Source organism: Nymphalis io, chromosome 20 (assembly GCF_905147045.1).
Source record: "Nymphalis io chromosome 20, ilAglIoxx1.1, whole genome shotgun sequence".
Lineage (NCBI taxonomy): Eukaryota > Metazoa > Arthropoda > Insecta > Lepidoptera > Nymphalidae > Nymphalis > Nymphalis io.
The window spans coordinates 2,284,138-2,308,548 of NC_065907.1; the positions used below are offsets into that span (position 1 = coordinate 2,284,138).

A 24,411-nucleotide genomic window follows, 5' to 3' on the forward strand; every position below is an offset into this window, starting at 1 on the left:
GTATGGTTAGATTATTCAAGATCTCGAATAATTATATCGCGACAATTTAACGTCAAAGTTGTATATTCGTGACTAAAATAGGCTAACATATTCTATGCACTTAAACAAAAAATAATAATAACATGAATGTTATACATTTTTTTTTATAGAATAGGAAGTCGGACGAGCATTTGGGCCACCTGTTGGCAAATGGTCACAAACGCCCTTTGACATTGGCATTGTAAGAAATGTCAACCATCGCTTACATAGCCAATGCACTACCAACCTCGGAAACTAAGATTTTATGTCCCTTGTGCCTGTAATTACACTGGCTCACTCACCCTTTAAACCGGAACACAACAATATTGTACACAAGTACTGCTGTTTTGCAGTAGAATATCTGATGAGTGGGTGGTACCTACATAGATGAGCTTTCACAAAGCCCTACCACCAGTACACACATACATACATAAATATAAAGACAGCTTCTTACCTATGTTATGGTCAAAAAGAAATATTTCGTTTATTAGAATATAAACGGCGTATGAGATTAAGTACACAGACATCATAATTGTTAGTTTTTGATTTGATTTTGTTTCATTATCATTTATATTGTAACATATCTGAAATAAATATATTTCTGTTTTTATATAATTGAGCGTTTAACTTTTTATTAGATAAAAGACCGTCAATAATGCTGTCTGTCGATATGATATTGTAAGGACTTGATCGCAGTTTTAATTATAAATATATAAAGCCAGATTAGGTCTGCCATCAAGTATTTCTAATGCGCAAATTCCTTACATTAATTAATTAATTAATTAATATCAGAAGAACCATTAATTATAGTTTTTGAAACAGATTTTTTATCACTGATATTTAAAAAATGGTAAATTATGAGTATTGAAACCATACTTACCTTTTTCAATATAACAAAGTAGGTAAAAGTTCTTTTCAAACGCCGAATTCCACCATAAGATGCCATTCCAGCAAGTAATAGAGTGCATGTTGTAACTAAATAGTTTAATAATGGAAAAAGTGCTAGGTCTAATTGTTCCTGACGCAATATTGTTGCCAGATAAAGACATGTCATCAAGGTACTTTCTATAAGTAAAGTAAAACAAAGGTAGAAGAAAAAAGTTAAACTGTCTGGAATATTAATAATCACCTACTAAAATAAGTACCTAACCTCGTCTAATTAAAAGGGAAATCAGCAAATGGCTGACCAATGTTATCATGCTTTAGGGGGTACCAGATAAAATATTTTATTTACTGAAACAAAAACATTTCTGTCTTCGAGAATTATCGGACCTTGGTATATACTCGTTTGTTGCAAGCTATACGCTACTAAAGCTTCTTTTTTCTTTTAATGTTTTGTTAAAATGAATTTTATAATTTGCGTTTATGTTTTATATTGCTCTGATATAACTGACACTGTTTCTATTGATAAACATTTTGTACTTACGAACGACGAATGTGAGAATGTAGCCATATACTGCAACACAGCGTGACACCGCTGCTTTGTATCCACCGTCTGTGTACTCAAATTTCAGAGGAGCAATACCTAATGCTCGAGATATATAAAATAAAATCGCCATAGTCCCTCGTACTATGTAGTTATCCATACTTCGCGTCATTATTCTTATATGTTTTTATGCATAGCTGCAAGTTGATGAATATTTAGTAACAAGAATTATTTACTTACATGATGGTATGAGTCAGTTTTTGCTTCTCCCTCATCAGCTATTTTAACGTCTAATATTCCTTTCTTTGACTACCTTCTTGGTCTAGTGGCTAGATATAAGGCCGCTGACCCGGAGGTCCTGCTTTCAATTCCCAGGTCGCGCCAATAAAAAGTTATTGGATTTTTGTGTCAGAAAATTCTCAGTAGTAGCCCGGAGTTTGGAAGTTGGAAGTGTGTACACTCCAGTGCCGTGAAAGCACGTAAGGCCGTTGGTTATGCACCTGAACTCTTTCCGGTTGTATCGGATTGCCGTCCCATCGGATTATGAGAGCTAGGGAATAGGGAGTGCAACTGTGTTTGCGCACACACTTGTATACTATAATATGTCCTGCCCAGTTGGCTAATCTCTCTTAAGATTGGCCGCCTTGGCCAAAATCGGTCTGGAGGACCTTATCTCCTTAATATTTCTTAGATTTTTCTTTATTGTAATAAAAGGACTGAATCGGCCAATGTCACTACAAACTAACAACTGAACCAAGTGGAAATTACTTCCAAAAAAACTTAATTAACTTTCTAGAGAAACTAGGTTAGCAATTAATTTTCTAATAGACTAATCTTGTTCGGGTAAAAATCCTTTGATTTCCATCGTGCGAGTTTTTTAATTGAAGTAAGGACTATCTAATTAGGAATATCCTTATCGAAAGACTTTCTATGTTACCGCAACAGCTGTGGATGCAAAATGGAAATAACAAAACTATTAACCATTGAAAACCGAATCATAATCAAAAAATTCAGATGTACCGATAACAACTAGGATTCCATGATTTCTGATGTCAAAGTATAAACTTTTAATATAAAAAAAAAGAGTACACTTACCGGACCACGGATAGACTTGCAAATGACGATTTCCACAAACCGTGGTAAAAGGTAATTGATTTTAAGATCATTATAATAATTATGTCAAATAAAATGCACAGTATAAAATCCCTAATGGACTTTCGTTTTATCAAGGATTTTATCTAAATAATAACTAGTCATATAAATGCTAAAAAGCTAGTTTTAGAACAATTCACTTCAATAATTACAGTTAGAAACGGATACTAAGTAATATTAAAAGTACATTTTTATTCGAGAGATAGAAATTGTTAGATAAGCAATTTGAAGTGGACATAACTTGCAGGTTGTAAAATGTGTGACATTGCAATCTCAGTAGGATTTGTAAAACTCGGAGGCAGTTTTTAGGTATTTGTTTAACCATTACATTACAGCAGATCATTACTCATATCGGGTTAAAATAATATTATAATACGTTGTTTTTTTACTTAATATTTACATTGCAATTCATAAGCCATATCGATCCTACTTTTTAACGATGCGTGGCGTTTAGTTAAACTCCTCTCATTCTGTCATTATAAATTTAGCATTGGAAAGAAAAAGACAAATAAATAAATATTAATATAATCATATGATGATATATCACTATTAAAAGTAGAAGAAATTCTATTACATCTCCAATATATTGGTAATGAAATTCAACTTACCTTTATACTTCGAAATATTTCTATCCTAAAATAAAAATGACAGCTACGAGGAACAATTCGACTTAACCACGGACAATTCATGAATGTTTTGTGATTCCTGCGGTGGTTTTGTTTGAATAATCCTTATTTCAATACTTGTATTGGAACCAAGCGTGTCTTGTCTGCGATATTAGTTTGAACAGTGAGTCCTTTGGTAAGTATTAATTAAGTAATATAGTCGAACGTAATCGATTAAACGCTGCTTCGAATATTTCTCTAATCGATTTTTTGAAGTAACTTATTATTTTTTTCTCATGTATATATATATTGACAGCCGTATGTGACGATGGCAAGAATGCCAGCATCATTTTCCTATTGAATCGGAATTCCGATTCTCTGGGCGTAAAAATTAATCACATTGATATGAAGCCTGTATAAATTGTTAAAGATGTTTATTTCCATAAAGAGATTATTACGACAGAAATAAAGAAATAGCGGCCTTTCTGTGGCTATTGATTTGATATTCGAAGAAAGATATCGTTCATCATATATTATTCTATTCTAACCCGTAACGAAACAGTAGTGGAATAGCTTATGTTATCAATCATTCCACTTAAACCTTCGATAAAATCACAAATACATTATGTACTGTACAATTACTTACGTTATTATTAATGAAGCTCCAACAAATCGTTAATCTATTATATTATAGTATCCTTCGTATGCAGTACTATCATTTTAATGTAAGATTGCCAGTGTATGAATGAATGCCAGTGTATAATATTAACAACGTGGTACTCAAATATTATTATTTTTAATTTGGTCAAAAATAACAGACTATTGTATAGACTTGAAGACTACAATTAGATGGATATAAGAGCGTTTCGGTAAGATTATACCTTGAAACATGTAACATGGAATGCGACACTCATTATAACATAGCAATCTATTTTTATAAACTACCCGACCCGCCTTCACATAACTACGGGTCCATATAAAACGTTCACATTTCAAGGACAAGCGTACAAAAAAAGTTTGAAAGCGTTTTGGATCAGATACCTTACCGGATGTACGCAGGACAATTTACCAACGTTTTATCACATTCGGATGAACGTTTTAGAAACGCATAGAGGACAAACATAAAAACATATTTATTTATAAAGAAGAGAGGAGATTTATTGAACAAAAATAATCGACAATTTACAATTTGAAATTATACAAACTTAAATTTTTCGACTGACTAAAGTTATGTTAAAGATATGGAGCAAGACAAATGCACACTTCGAGGGCCGTTAGCGATTGTATTTCGTATCTCTCGCGTATTCGGCATTGCTCCACTGAACTTCGAATACAAACACGGTGGATACATAGCAACATTATCTCGTCCTGTTGCTGTTTATAGTTACGTACTCACATTCATTCTACGTAAGTAATCCCAATATGAATATATAATGGCTTCCCATATATAGGCATTCCCAAGGTGGACGAGCATATGGGCCAGCTTATGGTAAGTGGTCACCAACGCCCATAGACATTGGCATTGTAAGAAATGTTTACCACCGCTTACATCACTAATACGCCACCAACCAATTGGGAACTAAAATGTTATATCCCTTGTACCTGTAATTACACTGGCTCACTCACCCTTCAAATAGAAACATAACAATACAAAGAACTGTTGTTTTGCGGCGGTAGAATACCTGATGAGTGGGTGGTACCTACCCAGACGAGCTTGCACAAAGCTGTACCACTAGTAACGGTGGTTCTAACAATACGTTTAAGTCTATGTCAATCTTGCTGATAAAACGCGCCTCGGGGTAAGATCGAATCGTATACCGTGTCGGAAAACGGCATGACGCGTTTTTTGCCGCCTCCTCCTTCGACATTGCAGGGCGCACATACTATTTAAATAATAAGAACATTTTTATTTTTTTAACAAAACCAGGTTCTTTATTATTTTATATTTCATATTTATTTATTGATTTTCTTTAAAAAACATTTATCAATAACTATCAATTTCTATATTTCACCTGACAGATGTCCTAATAATAAATTCGTTATCTTTATTTATTTATTTATTCTTAGGAAAACAAACAGTTACAAAATATTACCAACTTAACAAAAAATTACAAACCAATTAATTATTTTAGTTGTTACCGTTTCTTAATAAAATTAATAATACAAACAATAATTATAATTAAAATGATAGATTAATTAAAATTTTAAGGAATTTTACTTTGTACCGGTATTTTTTTACCGAAATGTGCTTAATAACGTTTATTTCTTATAGATATATCAATGGCTATATGTGTTTATCTACAGATATTGTACTCACAGTCCAAATTAATGGTAGTAATTTTTCCATTATTAAGTTATACCATTTTGTTGGGTACTCTAATAATTAATGGTATGAGATCCTACGGTGGATTGCGATGTATGAAAAGGACATTTATATACATTGCTTTGTTACGAAAGGTAAGAATAATCTTTTCATTTGTTTAATTTATTCATATCGTGCTAAGCGGTTAAGGAAATCATTGCGACGAAACCTGAATGAGATTTTTCTCATGTGAATTCAACATAACCAATTGGCGGGCAGGTTGGCGTGGTTGGTAGAAACTTGCCTTTAACGCCGAAAGCTGTGGGTTCGAATCCCACTCAGTACAGACATTTGTGTGCATGAACATGTCTGTTTGTCCGGAGTCCATGAGTAATTATCTATATTTGTATTTACTAAAGAAAAGCCTGGTTTCCATAATACAAGCTCTGCTTAGCTTGGGATCAGATGGCCGTGTGTGAATAATGTCCCAGGATATTATTATTAATAATAATATGCATTGGGGCAGTTTACTTTAATGAGCTCTAAGTCTTAAGGAAAGATCTTATCCCTGTCGGTCATATAAAGGTTGTTACGTTTTTGAAGCGTATTGTTAGCGTTCCTTACAAAGGTAGAACCAAAACTTTACATAGACCTAGATAAACAATACTATATATAGACTTAGATATATAGATAATATATATCTAGGTCTGCTGTCAGATGATTCCTGGAATAAAAACATACAGACACATCAAACCACTAAATTCAAATAAAACAATACAAAGATACATAAAAGGCAACACGTTATGTGGCGATTTGTCATGTAATAAATTATAATGAACGTAAGCAATCATATTTTCCTGTGCGCATGCGCTAACATCTTCCCACATTAAATCTCGAAAATTGTAAGGGAAAATATCTTTACATATTATAAAACAGTCACTCCTCCTCATCTGTCGTCGTTGTTAAAGATGTCGGAAATAAATCATGATTCCGGCAGCTTTTTTCAAACCGGAACACAACAATGTTAAAGTACTGCTGTTTTGCGGTAGAATATCTGATGAGTGGGTGGTACCTACCCAGACGAGCTTGCACAAAGCTCTACCACTAGTAACGGTGATAAAAGCCCTACCAACAGGACGAGTAGCTAGTAATTAATAATGATTATATTAATTCCAGATAAATTACGACATAAACGGAAGTGACGCAAGTACAAACCGAAAACTATCAGTAATACTACCGTACATAATGTCACTGGCGACTTGCATAGTTACAAACGCATTACTAACATTTAATTTAAAAGAAAGTAAATATAATTGTTACTATTCTCGGTTTCAATGCTTTAATTTGATTTAAAACGTTTCAAATAAATGCTTATTTCAAGTAATATATTATATGGGTGACATTTAATTCCATAACTATAGAGAAATAGAGAAATATTTGTACTGAAGTGAATACATTCTATTGAAGTGCAAAGTAAATTTCAGGGTTGAAACGAGGGTTTTGATACAATATCAGAATGAATTATCATTAACAGAAATGACTTGGCAGTTGGCAGTTGAAGAATTTCATTATTAAAAGTTTTCATAAGTCCTTCATAAGTCAACTCGTGCCGGCTCTCGATGTCACCGCCTAACTGTGACATCAATTCCATCGCGCACAAAGAAATTTGCCAACTCCTTTCTTTGTCGCACTTCCAAAAAATGGAATTCATTACCAGCTCGCGTGTTACCCTTCTATTACAAACCGGGTTCCTTCAGACGAGGCGTGAAGAGGCATCTTACGGCCCAACAAGGCGGGGCTAGCGCAGAACATTCTTCCCGGCTGTACGGCAGTCGTCGCGTTTGGACTCTACTACCACTTACTATCAGGTGGAATAGAGTCATTAGCCCTCCTGGAAAATATAAATATATATATATATTTATATATATATATATATATATATATATATATAAATATATATATATATTTATATATATATATATATATATGCACCTTTGAAAATAAGTAAATATAAAAATTATTTGTTTATTTATTTATCTGTTGGCGGTGCACTACTACAAACGCAAAAACGTCTCGAAGCTGATTGGACTTTAGTTTAATGAGATATTTCAGGATATCTGAACTTATAGCTAGCCACTACCCTACTAGGCAGTCTGTGTCATGTAATTTATTTTTGTATTACTTTGTAATCAATTATTGTCTGAAAAGTATACATTTCATTTCAGTATATGCCGAAATGCAGACTATGTTATATTTTATTGAGTTGTACAAGATATTCCTGATACAAATAGAAACTGCATTAATTCAATTAGAAATTCGACAAGCTTTGAAGAATATTACTAATGAACTACTTCAACTTCACAACGGAATAAAATCTAGTAATAGGTTTTTTTTTTTTTATTTTGTCTTATTTTCACTGAAAGAAATATTAACCATTCCATACATCAACAATGCGCCATTAACCTTGGGAACTGGATTTTGTGTCTCTTTTGTCTGTAATTACATTGACACACACCTTTCAAACCGGAACTCAACAATACTACAACAACAATAATACTTGTTTGGTGATAAGTTTGCTTCTCATAAGGTCTTACACAAAACTGTACCACCAAAGATTTAAATTACCACATTTATTTAGTATCTTTTTATAATTTTAGGTTCCACAACAATAATAACAAACCGATCCAAATCAAAAACTGTTCGTGATCTAACTAAATCTTATTTAGCGATTTGTGAGTTAGAATCGACTGTGAATAATAATACTGGTGCCACCATGTTTCTGCTGTTCTCCATTTCCATTTTGTTCTTCATGATTACATTCTGTGGCCTTATTGATACTTTTGTCTTTGGTATGTTATGAGTTTATTAAAATACTGTTGCTCATCACGCATTTGCTTTAAACGTTACTATTGCGCCCTTCTGGGTCGTAGCGTGTAACCTTTCTAAGTAGACGATTTGCGCGATCAAACAAACGAACAAAGCCTTCAGCGCTATGTGTTTAGTTTGTGTTTATAATTCATCCCGTGCTTGACGGTTAAGGAAAACATTGTGTGGAAATCCGCATGTGTCTAATTTAAATTGTGCCACACGTGTATTCCACCAAACCGCATTGGAGCTCACCCTCCAAATGAAGACCTTCGGAGGGAAAGAAGACCAGCTGCTGCAGTGGCGTTATAGTGGTTAAGTTATTGTAAGCAAATATTGTAAGCATAGAGTAACTACTGTAGCGATCAGAGCGTCAAAATTTGTTCCCTAAATAAAATAAACAAATAGTAATTAAAAAAAGGCACGGGCACCTTTGAGCCTGTGGATGTAATAAAAATAAAAAAATAAACCGCATTGGAGCAGCGTGGTAATATAAGCTCCAAGCCTTCTTCTTAAAAAGGAGAGGAGGCCTTAGCCCAGAAGTGTGTCTCACTTCACAGGCTGTGTCTTACTTATATTAGTAAAGATCTTTGGACTAAGTAAAAAACAATATTCCTCTTGAGTTCCACAACTTTTGTTCTTGTTTTCCTAAATTAATTTCACAATGACTTATTTTCATAGTTTTTTATAGGTAAAAATACTTTGAAGATAATAGTTTTACAACTAATGTGGTGTACGTTCCATCTTAGTACAACTTTGCTCTTTGTTGAACCATGTCATCAAATAACTGGAGAGGTAAGATTTTGTATATTAAAAAAGGAAAAAAATAATAATAACGCAGTCATTGATTCATGGGAAAAAGCAAACCACATTGTCAAACATTTGTATTAATCAGCATTATCACAAAATTTTAAGGTAACGGAGATACGAAAGCAGCTAACAAATTTAATGTTTACCATGACGCCTGAGGGGAAGTCGATTTCATTGGAATTAGACTTAATGTTCAAACAACTAATTCTGAATGAACCAACTATATCACCATTAGATATATATTCCGTTCAACGATCTCTTCTTCCAAAGGTAAATGAATATGATATAGATATATATAAATATGCACAAAAATGTCAAGCTAATGAAATATCTATTTATTTGCCGATAATATTTAGTTCGTCTCCAAATAGTTTTTACTGCCTACATGTTTTAAGGTGTCCAAAATATTCAATAAGTGCTCGATACAACTTTGGAAAAATGTTTTTTTTCAGACTATCGGCTTTATAACTACCTATCTTGTTATCATTGTAACATTTATACAAAAAAATAGATGGACAAATCGATTATGATTGAATTCAATTGAATATTTGTTCAATTTGTTAAGTTAGATGTCATTATTTTGCTGATTTTATATAACCGAGTGATTTCGTGCACAACAACCACAGTGTGTTATGACAAATTATTGAAACCACAGAATGTTACGCAAATCGAACATTCGAATGTTCGAGCATTTACTTGTAATATAATTAACATTATTGTATTTAATAAAAAATTTGAAAGAAGATCGCTCGTTTTTTTTCATTTCCATATACAAACTAGCTGCTAATTTCAGCAAAGACTCACCCATCAAACCACCTATCCCCGTTTTAATACATCGTGATTATTTACATATCTATATAACAAGGTAGACTAACAAATGAGTCATCACCGGTCATAATCATGACACTAAAAGTAATTTTATTCACTACAAAATAATTTTGGTGTTAGGTCCTGTAAATGTCTTATTGCAGGGTTGTCTGAAAGAGATCTTGAGATACTTGAGTGATAAGACCGTCCTTTGCATGCATAATGCTGAACTTCACAATTATTTTTTATATAAAGCCATGCGTTTTTCTTGAGCTTTTCTTTTATTTATTTTATTTTTTTACTTATATTTGTGTTTTTTTTCCTTATGAGTGTGCAATAACGTTGTTTAATAATAATAATAATAAATAAAAGTTGTACCTCCAAAAAAATCTAGTATTAATTATTAATTGTATACAATGCAATATACAATTAATGAAGTAAAACAATAACGAGGTCCAAATCACAGTCACTGTACTCGTAGTTCTGAAATTAGTTTTCATTGATTGTTCGAAGCGTTTCCCAAATCCCAACTTGATTAGCGACTGAACAAACTTCGTTAGTGAAACGAATATAATATTTTATACTATCATGTTACCGCGTCTTGGCCTATGTACAATTGAATTTAACATGGTGTTAATACATCGTAATATCTCGTTATATATAAAAAATTGATTCGAAGGGATTTTTATGCGCCGAATTCCACTGTAAGATCTTACTGTTTTGCATTCTTTGTTGAAACTAATTTTAGCAAGGACGTTCACTAAACGAATATTGCTAATATACAATTAAAGGCGTCAATGATATATTAACATATAATATGTTTTTTTAATAATATATTTTTATTATTTTTTAATAAAATATCTTTCGTTGATTTCTGTGTTCTTAGTAAAATAACCACCGCCTTGTTTATTTAAAATGCAAGAGGACTTTTTCGAACAAAATAATCGGGCTAAGGTAATAGCTTCGTCGCGATATAAGAAGGCCCGGCACGTAAAGGAATGCCGAAAATGTTCAATGGAACCGAAGAATTTCTTTCTCACAAGAATATTATAAGGACCAAAATTCTCTTTCCTAGAGCTTGTACTTAATGAATAATAAAATATTATTATTCTAAATATACAATTATATTATGCTAATTCAATCGTATATTTTAATTGTAGCATATAGTTAATAAATATGTTAATAAACATAAAACAAAACATATATTTTAGTTATTCCAGCAAAAAAATTCATACCATATTTTCTCTTTGACAAGTTTGAAATAAGCTTCAAACTTTCTTTCGAATAATTAGAAAGGTCTTCGCGCAAAGGTGGGAAAATTAAATTATTGTTTTTAAGTAATTAAACTTGGAAATTAATTTTGGAAAATTAACAAACTTAACTCTATCGACTATTCCAACCACAAGAGGAGAGCTTTGTGCAAGCTCGTCTGGGTAGGTACCACCCAATCATCAGATATTCTACTGCAAAACAGCAGTACTTGGTATTGTTGTGTTCCGGTTTGAAGGGTGAGTGAGCCAGTGTACAGTACAGGTACAAGGGACATAACATCTTAGTTCCCAAGCTTGGTGGCACATTGGTAATTTAAGCGATGGTTAACATTTTTTACAATGTCGATGTCTATGGGCGTTGGTGACCACTTACCATCAGGTGGCCCAGATGCTCGTCCGCCTTCCTATTCTATATTTAAAAAAAGAGAAGCAAAACCCAAATAAACAACTTTGACACCGATATCATTGGTCACCAATATCAATTGACGCGATATCATTGGTCGAGATCTTGAATAACCTATGGATTCGCAAAAAAATGGCGTTATCTTATGGCGTCATAGTGTTGTATTATAAACAGCAGAACAGTTAGAAAATCGCATGCAATTTGTAAATCTACAGTGTGTTTGCTTTTACTCCTACTCCGATTGGAATAGGGTATATATTTATAAACGAACCGCACAGCAATACTGCAAGAACACTGAGTCTACATTTCATCATAGTTATAGATCTTTACCAGCTTATAATTATCTCATATAATGTGAATATTTGCGTTTAAATAGATTACTCAGTTTTAACGTAGGAATACTGGTCTGAGTCCGACTTCATTTACCCACACTTTCCATTTCTACTTGTTTATGTATAAAGAAAACACTTTAATTAAACAGAATGAAAAATATTTCACGAGTTACACACACACACATACATCCTTCTCAAATCACTTTGGATATATGGAAAAAAAATTAACTTTACTATACAAAATTTTTCACTTCACGCTGAAGCCACTAGAATTTGGTACTATTAAAATGGGGTATTATTTTATCAAGTTTGGAATGGAGTTATATAATTTAACATATAAGAAATCAAATTTAAAAAAAAAATTAACATATACTACAATATTTATAAAACAAAACCGTTGCAAAAATGTCAATGTACGTACATCTTAAACAACGCTTTTCAGCGCCCAGTTATCTAACTAAATGTCCGGAGAGCTGGTTAAGCGTGTAAATGTTTATGGTTGAATGGATATTGGACTGTCGAAAATGGCGTAAGGGTGATAAAGGCTAGCGCTAAACCATTTAGAATGATTCCTCGGGAATGCTTTGGATCGAAAGGTTAATCGAGTTCGTCTCAAGATTCATTTACTTAGTAAGAAATTGGAATCGAACGCCCAGATAATTGTTTCTGGTGCAGTATCGTACGCCTTTCTATTTATCATATTTTAGCCGAAGCGCATTAATTTTATTCATACTTCCGAACCGAAACAACCTGTGAATGTCCCACTGCTGGGCTAAAGGCCTCCTCTTGTCATTTTGAGGAGAAGGTTTGGAGCTTTTTCCACCACGCTGCTCCAATGCGGGTTGGTGGAATACACATGTGGCAGAATTTCAGTGAAATTAGACACATGCAGGTTTCCTCACGATGTTTTCCTTATTGAATTATAATCACAAATTAAGCACATGCAAATTCAGTGGTGCTTGCCCGGGTTTGAACCCACGATCATCGATTAAGATTCACGCGTCCTTACCACTGGGCCATCTCGGTTTTATTTATTCATACTTATTGAGGACTAATTTTTGTGCTTGTAATTGATAAGCTGTTCAGTAATGAAGAAAAATATTCTATAGATAATATTCCTAGTTAATGTATTATTAAATGCGGCTGCGTGTTCATATTTTGTAAGTTATCTGCGCCTAGGAAAACTAAATAGCAACAAATACATATATCGCGAGAAGTCGTAATTATCTCACAATTCCAACATTCCGCAGCGAAGCAATTTAAAGAAACTAGTATTATTTTGTCCAAACATTAAGTTTTATAATTTTTACTTGACTGTCTAAGAAAATTATTAGTAATAAAATAGTATATTTTGTTTAAAATATTTTAAAACTTACTTGAATGGTATGTAATTTTCGGTCAGTTTTTGTACTCGTTGTAACGCCTCTTTTCATATATGTAATTTTCTCAATGCGACTCACGAGTTCATGCAAGATAAATTACTTTACGAGCTTTCCGAAACAAGGAGATGTAAGTGCTGGCAACTTTATGACAGTAAATCCAATAACTTTTTTTAATTGTTTGACTTATATATAAACTCGTTTTAAAAAAAGGTCACTTTGCTTATTAGCTACATATAACATCAACCATCTATGTAAACATCAGCCGGCTTACTATGACTTTTGTATTTGCAACATTACGTCCCGAACCATTTGTATTAGGAGTAGACGACAGCCAACGGGAACATGATCGAACCAACAACTTTTCCTATTGCTAAGCAGCCTTTTGTTGCGCTATTTACGCATTAAATTAATATGATAACAATTATTTAATCTTATCGAAGTATTTTATTTTACGAAATGTATTTGGAGTTTTATAACTTACCTTCTAATTCAATTAGTAGAACCTCGAAAATCAGCAACAAAGTGGAAAGTCTTCACCATCATTGTTCATTTTTTTTAGAGTCGCAACGAATAGTATATATATTTATGACTAGCTCACGGGCCACTCTGAAAAACTCCCGATCGTCCCGACCGAGGCAGTATTAGGGTGCCTAACAATGCTTCGGGCAATGGTAAAATCACAACAGTGTTGCTAAAGGCAGGCGGGATCTGGTCTTGAAAGAATTACTTTTTAATTCTGTCATATTTTGTCATGTCATGTCATATTTTTGATTTCGCTAGGAAAAACGCATTAACGCGGCCTCGTCGGCCCTTGGAATTTCAGTGCACGGAAACACCAACTAAGAAACCAGCGCTACCCTCACCGTCTTTTCGAGGGAAGTCACGGGATCGCTTATACATACTACCATGACGCCCCGACCGTTGGCCCGCCTATGCGGGTCTCCTGTCCTAGGTAGATCCCCGAGATACAGAAAACCCAACTAGCCCCGGGGAAGGTGTGAATAGCGCCGACGCCTCCTTCTCGGTCTTCTGCGGATCGGATAAGCGGAAGCACTCTCCTAAGCGTGAGTGTGCCAGATGAGTCTCCAGTTAGGTGAGCCGATGTCCTGAAGAAGGTAGCCTGACGTGAATGGATTTTTAAATGTCAGCATGACTTGCATTTTTTAATATAAAAATAACCTGATTACGATAACGTTCATTATCAATTGAATGATAATATACAATCTGAAGACATCTAAATATATAACTCGGTGATGTGATAATTGTATTTTAATTATTTCCTTATTATGTACACGTGTATATTAAAATTAAATAATTACTATATATATATATAATATACTAATATTTAATTAGATAAGAGGATATTTAAATAAATAAGTAACATGTCAATAGAATAATTTATTTATCATATATATATAGTGAACACACATCTACAATAATTTGTATTTTATAATATTAACATGTATAATATTTATGTATCTATCCATCTGTTATCTCGAGTAAAACATATCGCGGAGAAAATATAAAATATTGCAATTGGTGCGAAGAGAAGACGGCGTATGTGCATTGCGATTGTATGTGTATTATTATATTATACCCGAGATATAAGGGGATCCGACAACAACCTAGGCTCTCTACCGTCAACCTCACTTGCTCGTGGTTCATCCTGCTAATCGGCTAAAAATTTACGGCCCCCAATTCCCGGTAATCGCACTATTCCTGGCCACGGTACCGGCTATGGTAACGATGCGATAGGGGGTGCTAAGAATTCCCGGGCTACGGCAGGGTACCACAAACGGCGACTGTTTCTGGCCACGTATAATGGACGCTCTCTGCGGCTGGACGAACATCTTTTTTTTTATATAGAATAGGTAGGTGGACGAGCATATGGGCCACCTAATGGTAAGTGGTCACCAAACGCCCTTAGACATTGGCATTGTAAGAAATGTCAACCATCGCTTATAGCCAATGCGCCACCAACCTTGGGAACTACGATTTTATGTCCCTTGTGCCTGTAATTACACTGGCTCACTCACCCTTCAAACCGGAACACAACAATATCAAGTATTGCTGTTTTGCGGTAGAATATCTGATGAATGGGTGGTACCTACCCAGACGAGCTTGCACAAAGCCCTACCACCAGTAAATCTGACAGAATTGGAAGTAGAGTTAAGTCGTATTAACTGGGATATAGTAGGTCTATCAGAAATCCGAAGACAGGGCGAGGACACGATGACACTAGATGCCGGTCACTTACTCTACTTCAACCATCCCAAGGTGGCGTCGGCTTTTTGATCCACAAGTCACTCAGAAGCAATGTCGTGGAGGTTGGCTGTGTGTCGGCGAGGGTGGCATACCTTGTCTTAAAGATAACCGAGAGGTATGCCTTGAAGGTTATACAAGTGTATGCCCAACGTCTACATACACTGACGAAGAGGTCGAAGCCATGTACGAAGACATAGTGAAAGCTATGACTCGTACCAATACCTTCTATACAATTTTTATGGGTGACTTCAATGCCAAAGTGGGAGTACAAGAAGATGGTGAATCAAGGGTAGGAAAATTCGGCTATGGACGCAGAATTCATCGGGGGCAAATGCTGGTAAACTTTCTCGAGGCTGAGGGATTATTTCTGATGAATTCATTTTTCCAGAAAAAGCCCCAAAGGAAGTGGACCTGGCGAAGCCCCGATAACATAGCGATGAATGAGATCGACTTCATTTATCCAATAAGCGCCAAATATTCAGGGATGTCTCCGTGATCAACAGGGTAAACACTGGATGTGATCACCGCCTGGTAAGAGGCACCCTGAATATTAACACTAAAATAGAACGATCGCGGTTAATGAAGTCGACTCTTAGACCAACTCTACCTCAGGTCGAAGCTGGTTGCGAAAGCTTCCAGCTGGAACTACAGAACCGATTTGCCATGTTGGAAACCAGGCAGGGCATTGACGACCCACCAATAGTCTGGTGCGTGTCATCCGCGAGGTAGGCCAAAATTACTTTCGACAAAAGAGCAATGGACGTAAGTCGAAGCTCTCAGGCGAAACTCTGAACGAGATGACGAGGAGACGAGAATAGCAGAACATGACGCCATCTGAGTATCAGGCACTTAACAGGAAGGTTAAAAAACTAATAAGGCGTGACACAAGACGAGCGAATACCCGGAATATTGAAAATGCTATAGCACTCAATAAGGTTTCAAAAGTTCTTGCAAAGTTACATACCTCCTGTTGTCACCTGACAAAACTCAGAACCATACAAGGCACAACCGTCACCTCAAAACCAGAGATTCTAGCTGAAGTCGAAAAGTACTATGGCGATTTATACTCATCACGAGTACCTCCACCTGAGTCCCATAGTGCGGATGACCCACGAGCCAGACTAACACACCACCTATCAGACGATCTTCCCGACATCGATTTGGGCGAGATTAGGATTGCTCTCAGGCAACTTGGAAACAACAAGGCTTCAGGAGATGACGGAATTACCTCAGAGCTTCTCAAAGCAGGAGGCACACCAGTTCTAAGAGAGCTGGCTAACATCTTTAATTCCGTCCTCCACAATGGTATAACACCGAAGACATGGAGCAGAAGTGTGGTGGTGCTGTTTTTCAAGAGGGGCGATAAAGCTCTTCTGATAAACTACCGCCCCATTTCACTTTTAAGTCATGTTTACAAATTGTTTTCGAGGGTAATCACGTATCGTCTTGCCCGAAAATTCGATGACTTTCAACCCGTGGAACAGGCTGGGTTTCGAAAAGGCTTCAGTACCGTAGACCACATACACACGCTAAGGCAAATAATACAGAAGACCGAGGAATATAATCAGCCTCTATGCCTAGCGTTTGTGGACTACGAAAAAGCCTTCGATACCATCGAGACCTGGGCTGTTCTGGAATCCATGCAGAGATGCCTAATTGACTGTCGGTATGTCCAGGTGGTGAAGTGTTTGTACGAAGCCGCAACCATGACCGTCCATGTACAAGATCAGAGCACAAGACCAATCCAATTGCATCGCGGGGTAAGACAGGGAGATGTAATCTCACCGAAACTCTTTACGAATGCATTGGAGGACATCTTCAAGACGCTCGTTTGGAACGGACGCGGCATTAATATAAATGGCCAACACATTACACATCTGCGATTTGCCGACGACATTTTTATCATGGCGGAGACTCTGCAGGATTTGGAAGAGATGCTAAACAGCCTGAGCGCTTCTTCAAGACAAGTAGGTCTCGGAATGAACATAGAAAAGATCAAAATTATGGCAAACCGACATGTATCCCCGAGACCAGTGGTCGTAAATGGCTCTCCACTTGAAGTTGTGCAGGAATATATCTACCTGGGCCAAACTATACAACTTGGCCGGCACAACTTTGAGAAGGAGGCTAAAAGAAGAATACGTTTGGGCTGGGCGGCATTCGGGAGGTTACGTCATATTTTTGAATCGTCGATCCCACAGTCGCTTAAGACCAGGGTCTTCAATCAGTGCGTCCAACCTGTCATGACTTACGGTGCTGAAACGTGGACACTTACCGTAGGACTGGTCCACAAATTTAGGGTCACTCAGCGAGCAATGGAACGCCCGATGCTTGGGGTTTCTCTGGCAGATAGAATCCGAAATGAGGACATTCGCCAGAGAACTAAAGTCACCGACATCGCGCGTAGAATTAGCTCGCTGAAGTGAAAGTGGGCTGGTCATGTCTCCAGGCGCATTGATGGCCGATGGAGCCTACACGTGTTAGAGTGGAGACCACGCTTAGGCAAACGTAGTGTAGGACGCCCTGTGACAAGATGGGCCGATGATTTAAAAAAGGTGGCAGGTTCGGGATGGATGCGGACTGCCCAAGATCGGGATGGTTGGCGTTCTATGGGGGAGGCTTTCGTCCAGCAGTGGACGGCAAAAGGCTGAAAAAAAAATACCCGTCAATAAATATCGCACATCTGTCTCTATCTCTCTCTCATCTCTTTTCAAAGGTCGATGTGCAATATTTATTGACGGTGACTATATATTTTATCAGATTTGTAATGCCGACCTTACGCATTGAGAAAGTGTGAACAATGTAGCTTTTGTTATTGTAAAAAAAACGAGATGGCCTAGTGGTTAGAACGCGTGAATCTGTGAAAGCACCACTGAATTTCGATGTGCTTAATTTGTGTTTATAATTCATCTCTTGCTTGACGATGAAGGAAAACATCGTGAGGAAGGAAACCTGCATTTATTTAATTTATTGTAACTTTTGTTGTTAGTTCAATATTAAATAAATATCGTTTTGGTTTCGATCCGAATATATATAGAATAGTCAAAGTTGGATTGGAATTGAATCGGGAACGTATTGTCATCATTATAGATTAGTAAAATTCCCCTGTAAAAACAAACTCGACACAGAGACGCTAAATGTCAGAGATAACAAATAAAACACTTAAAGAAAACAATGTGGTATATAACTGTCAGTCAGTCGTTTACAATATTTCACGAGTGAGATACGAAGTGAGTTCATACAGTATCTAACGAAGTTTGTCTGTGAATATTGGTATAGTGTAGGGTTGTAGCGGACACCTGCCATATATCGTATATCATGTATGCTATGTTTTGTATCCATGATTAGAAGAGCCTATTCGGGCTTCAGAAGACTTCAGACTTTAACATAATTAAAGTTGTTCGAAATACATAAAAGTGAAATATTGATGTTCATGGAAGTTTCTAGAATTAAACTCTGTGATATAAGTATCCCGATTCGGTGATTAAGTATGGCACTTAAAAGAAACTGGTTATCTTTAGAAGATCTGCGTGAAGCTGGACAAGCATCTGAATTTCATGTGCTTATGTGTTTATATTTCATATCATGATCACCGGTGAAGGAGATCATCGTGAGGCAACCTGCAGCTCTCAATTAATGATCTGTCACTATCCGCATTGGAGCATCGAAGTAAGAGAACCTCGACAGAAGATCATGCCAGTAATGGGGCATTTATATATTTTTATGTTATATTTACATAACAAAGCCTTAGGTTATTAGGTTACACATAATTCCACATACAAATAGTAGTCCAAGTTAACGTATAATAACTTTTAATTCGAAGTAATTTTGAAAATCAAACTAATAACGAAATGTTATCTTTTTTTACAGAAAATGTCGAACTGGGCGTTAGTAGTTGTGTCAATTATATCTTCTCTATATTTATCAAATGCATACAAAATCCTATTTATAAGTCCACTGCCAGGCAAGAGTCATTCGATTTTAGGTGAAGGAATAATCAAACACTTATCTCTAGCTGGACATGAGGTAATTATGGAATTTGATTTGAATTCGGTTTTTTTTTAATTCTCTTTACATGATCACATTAGAATTTAAAATAGTATAAGTAATCCAACAGCTTATACATAAAATTATGACAATATTAAAGGATTTAAAGTAAAATAATAGGTATGGTATGATGGTATGAAGTTCTAATGTGTGTGTTAAAGTAATATGTATGAGTATGAGAACACATACAGTGCTTGTTATGTTTTATTTTAAAATATTTTTTTGACATAATGAACAAATCATTTTCATCATCAATCATTTTCTATTTTTTATATATTCTACATTTTTCATATGTAGTAATATAAATGTGACGACTTTAGATTGATTGAGTATTTTACTATATACTTTGTTTTATAATCATTTAAGGTTACATATATAGCATCAATCGTTCCTGACATACCACTAAAAGGAGTGTCTGTTATAGACATTAGCAGCTATGTAACATTTCCAAGTAAGTAAATCAGCAATTTCATAAACTGGAAACAGTTAACAACCACTTAATATAATCATATTTTTTTTCTTGATAGAATAGGAAGGCGGACGAGCATATGGACCACCTGATGTTAAGTGGTCACCAACGCTCCTACACATTGGCATTGTAAGAAATATTAACCATCGCTTACATCACCAATGCGCCACCAACCTTGGAAACTAAGATGTTATGTCCCTTGGGCCTGTAATTACACTGGCTCACTCACCCTTCAAACCGGAACACAAAAATACCAAGTACTGCTGTTTTGCGGTAAAATATCTGATGAGTGGGTGGGTACCTACCCAGACGAGCTTGCACAGAGCTCTACCACCACATGAAATATCATATGTTTCTATAGAGACATCGTGTTCTATTGCACATATTTTATCTTTGATATGATAATTAATACAAAGCGCCAGTATCAAAATTTTTCTTAGTCATCTCGTCTCAAAAGCGATACAGTGACTGAATTAAGAAACAAATTTATATTTGAAGTATGGGAGGCGTGCGACATCAGGTGTTATTTTTCGCGTAAAGAAAATGTAGTAACCGCCAAAACTTTTTTCGTCTTTATAAAAATAAAACGATCGCTTTTAAAAAAAAAACCTAAAGCCCGAGAATATTTATAATTATACCCAATTAAATTTATTTAATTCGTTTCATCAAGAAAGTTAAGTTCTTTAATGTTTTTGTTAAAACACAACCATTGAAAATATTCTGTAGTTTAAATACAATATTTTAATTTGAACTTTAAACTTCTTACCTTTGCTACTTTCCTTTTAGATGATAGTATGAATTTAAAAACAATAATGGAAAATAAATTTACTAATGATCTATTGAGTTTTATGCCCAACTTAATGAATTTAAGTAGAAACGCGGTAGAAAATTTCGACGTGCAAACACTTTTGTCGGATAAAAGCCAACAATTTGACGTCGTTATTGCTGAATGGATGTTTACTGAAGTGTATGCTGGGTAATATATTAAAATGAATGATTATTTTTTTCTTCTTTTTCTATACTTTTTTAACATTAACAAATGTGATTATTAACAGCTACATTAGTCAGGACTGTGTTCAGCCATTAGCGCCCACCTCCAGGAAGGAGACAGCGTTCCAACATTCAATATACCTAGTTCATTCACTTATTACGTATATTTTTTTACCATTATTTATATAAACTGAATATGTTACGTGTTTATGTGTGAGATGTGTATGTAGTGGGTTGTATATGTTTGTTAATGGAGAATGTAAGTGTATGTGTGGAAGTGCGAGTGAGATGTGATATTTTTTACAACTGGCTTATATCGGAAGTTATCGATGATACACAGAAGTGAACAAGGCTATATTGTCGCGCAGTTTTCCAACTCATCATAGGTTAGACTAAAATATATGTATGTATATATACATACATATATACTTACTTATAATGTATGTATTATATATACATACATTATAAGCAGCTGCTTCACCTTCTAACCATTCTCAAGAACTGGTCAAAAATGTAATGCTTATTAAAATACGTAATTTCCAGACTTGCAGGTGTATTCAACTGTCCATTAATTTGGTTTTCAACAGTTGAACCTCATTGGATGGTCTTACAATTAGTAGATGAAACTCCGAATCCTTCATATAATGTTGATATCTTGTCTAGCAACGTACCGCCGTTAAATTTTTCGCAGCGACTTTCGGAGTTAGGTCTTCAAATTCTTGGCAAACTTATTAAAATTTTGTAAGTAAATTTTGTAATATTTATATTTGAAAATTTATACATAATAAAAAAAAATAAAAAAAAATCATTTGTACAGGTATTCTGGTGTCGAAAACGAAATTTACGAAAAACACTTCGTACCGCATATTCGTGATAGAGGTTACCCCGTAAAACCTTTCGAAACATTGAAGTATAATGGTTCGCTAGTTTTAAGCAATTCACATGTATCGTTGGGTATTGCAACGCGATTGCCACCAAATTTTATCCCAATTGGAGGTTATCATATTGATCATATCGTTAAGCCGTTGCCGGAGGTACCTATCTTTTAGACCATCACCGTTTTTACGATTTATGTGAGAAATTTAAATAATTTAAATTTTGTATTATTTCATGAATTGCTTTTTATTTTTGAGTAATATTTTCGAATGTTTTATAATCATAATTTGTAAATTAGGATTTACAGAAAATTATGGATAACGCCAAACACGGAATTATCTACTTTAGTATGGGATCTAATTTGAGAAGTAAACATTTTCCCATTGAAGTAAAGCAAGAACTGCTAAATATGTTCGCTGAATTAGAACAAACTGTTTTGTGGAAATTTGAAGAAGATTTGCCCATCCGACCAAGCAATGTTCATATTTTAAAATGGGCCCCACAACAAAGCATTTTAGGTAAAATCCAATATATAATAAAATAATTAATCCAAATATAGTGTATTTAACTCTTATTTATATATTTATTTTGTATATTAAGGCATATTATTATGTCTGCATCAATATATAGACATAAAAAGATCTATTTTAAGCTGCAGTATTTTAATAATTAATGTTTTTTTTTTCTAGCTCACAAAAACTGCGTTTTGTTCATCACACATGGTGGTCTTCTGTCTACCACTGAATCAATCCATTTTGGAGTTCCTATTATCGGTGTACCAGTTTTCGCTGATCAGTTTGTAAATGTAGCTAGAGCTGTAAAAAAAGGTTTTGCTAAGAAAGTAAATTTATCATTTTCGATAGCCAAAGATTTAAAAGTAGCGATTCAAGAAATGATTAATGATTCAAGGTTAGTATGACAATAATTGTTTTTTTCAGTATGTTCAAAAAGTGGACATTGTATTCTAGCATTCCTTAGTGTTTAATGTAATTACTGTTAAAATTTTACGTTGTTGATTTAACTAATTATTTGAATCTTCTTGATATAAATCAACATGTGTCGCATCGAGTGTATTAGCCGGGCCTTGAAATTGGACCTTGAAATAAAAGTACTAACAAAGAATTTGTCACCAACGCTGGCTTATCAAAAACATTTCGTGTACTGTTAATGGTCAATGGGCATTTCATCAATGCTTTACATCAGATAAGTCAACATGTGTCGCATCGAGTGTATTAGCCGGGCCTTGAAATTGGACCTTGAAATAAAAGTACTAACAAAGAATTTGTCACCAACGCTGGCTTATCAAAAACATTTCGTGTACTGTTAAATTTATGTTAATTCGTGTCAATGGGCATTTCATCGATGCTTTACATCAGATAAGTCAACGGTGAAACGCTGGTTTATATGAGTTAAAAACAATTATGTTTACAGAAATTCATAAAAAAGGATTTTTTTTTTATTTTTCAGTTACGCGACGAAAATTAAGGAGTTATCTTACATATATCATCACAGAACTGTCACTCCAGGTCAAGAATTGGTCCATTGGGTGGAACACGTTATAAAAACAGGAGGTGCACGACATTTACGCACTCCTGCAATGCTGACGCCCTGGTACCAAAAAATGTACTTGGATCTTGCAATTGTCTTGCTTTTTATAATGATCACTATTACATATATGTTCAGATATATTTGCAAATCGACTAGAAATAATATATTAACTAGTAATAAAAAGAAACAAAATTAACGTAAAATATCAACGTATATAATGTTTGTATTTAATAAATAAAATCCTTTAGATATAAGGGATTCATTTAAAGAATTAACAGTGAAAATAAATTTAGACGAAATCATGACTGATTGATATTCATTGAATATTATTTGCTGTTGTTGTAACAATTATAAATAATCATTCATAAACCCTACTAATATTAAAATTTGAAAGGGTGTATGTTCGGATGTACGTACAATTTATAACCCGGAGGGAAAACCTGCAAACATGCAAAGTTCCTTGCGGTGTCTTCTATCACCGTAATAGATGGGATTCTTTTTTTAACAATTAAATTTACAATGCAGTTATAAACAAATTTCTAATTTAAGCTGCCTCAAGGCGACCGTTTCATTTCCAAGGTATGTTATCATCTGTGATGTTAATAGATAATATCTGTTAACACACAAACTTCAATTTTGAACGTTCTTTGGGATCCTGTTATAAATTTATTGATTATTGATACTATACTATTTTTGAGAGAACATTGTTCATGTTTTGAAATGGAATAAACCTAAAATTAATTTTTGACAGAATTTATACTACGAATTTAACCATTATTATTTTATTTCAATTCATAAGACGATACAATTCTTAGAAATGAGATTTTTATTGTCTTTTTTTTT

General features: G+C 34.6%; 1 protein-coding gene across 1 annotated transcript; it reads left to right on the forward strand.

The window, feature by feature from the left end:
- The first annotated feature begins 19,152 nt into the window (after positions 1-19,152).
- Positions 19,153-24,208, forward strand: LOC126776488 (UDP-glucosyltransferase 2-like). The gene is made up of 9 exons (XM_050499052.1): positions 19,153-19,337; positions 19,509-19,664; positions 20,052-20,136; positions 20,941-21,130; positions 21,688-21,885; positions 21,962-22,178; positions 22,319-22,538; positions 22,710-22,929; positions 23,488-24,208. The coding sequence occupies exons 1-9, from the start codon at positions 19,224-19,226 to the stop codon at positions 23,762-23,764; spliced, it is 1,677 nt and encodes a 558-aa protein (XP_050355009.1). The 5' UTR covers positions 19,153-19,223; the 3' UTR covers positions 23,765-24,208.
- The last annotated feature ends 203 nt before the right edge of the window (positions 24,209-24,411 follow it).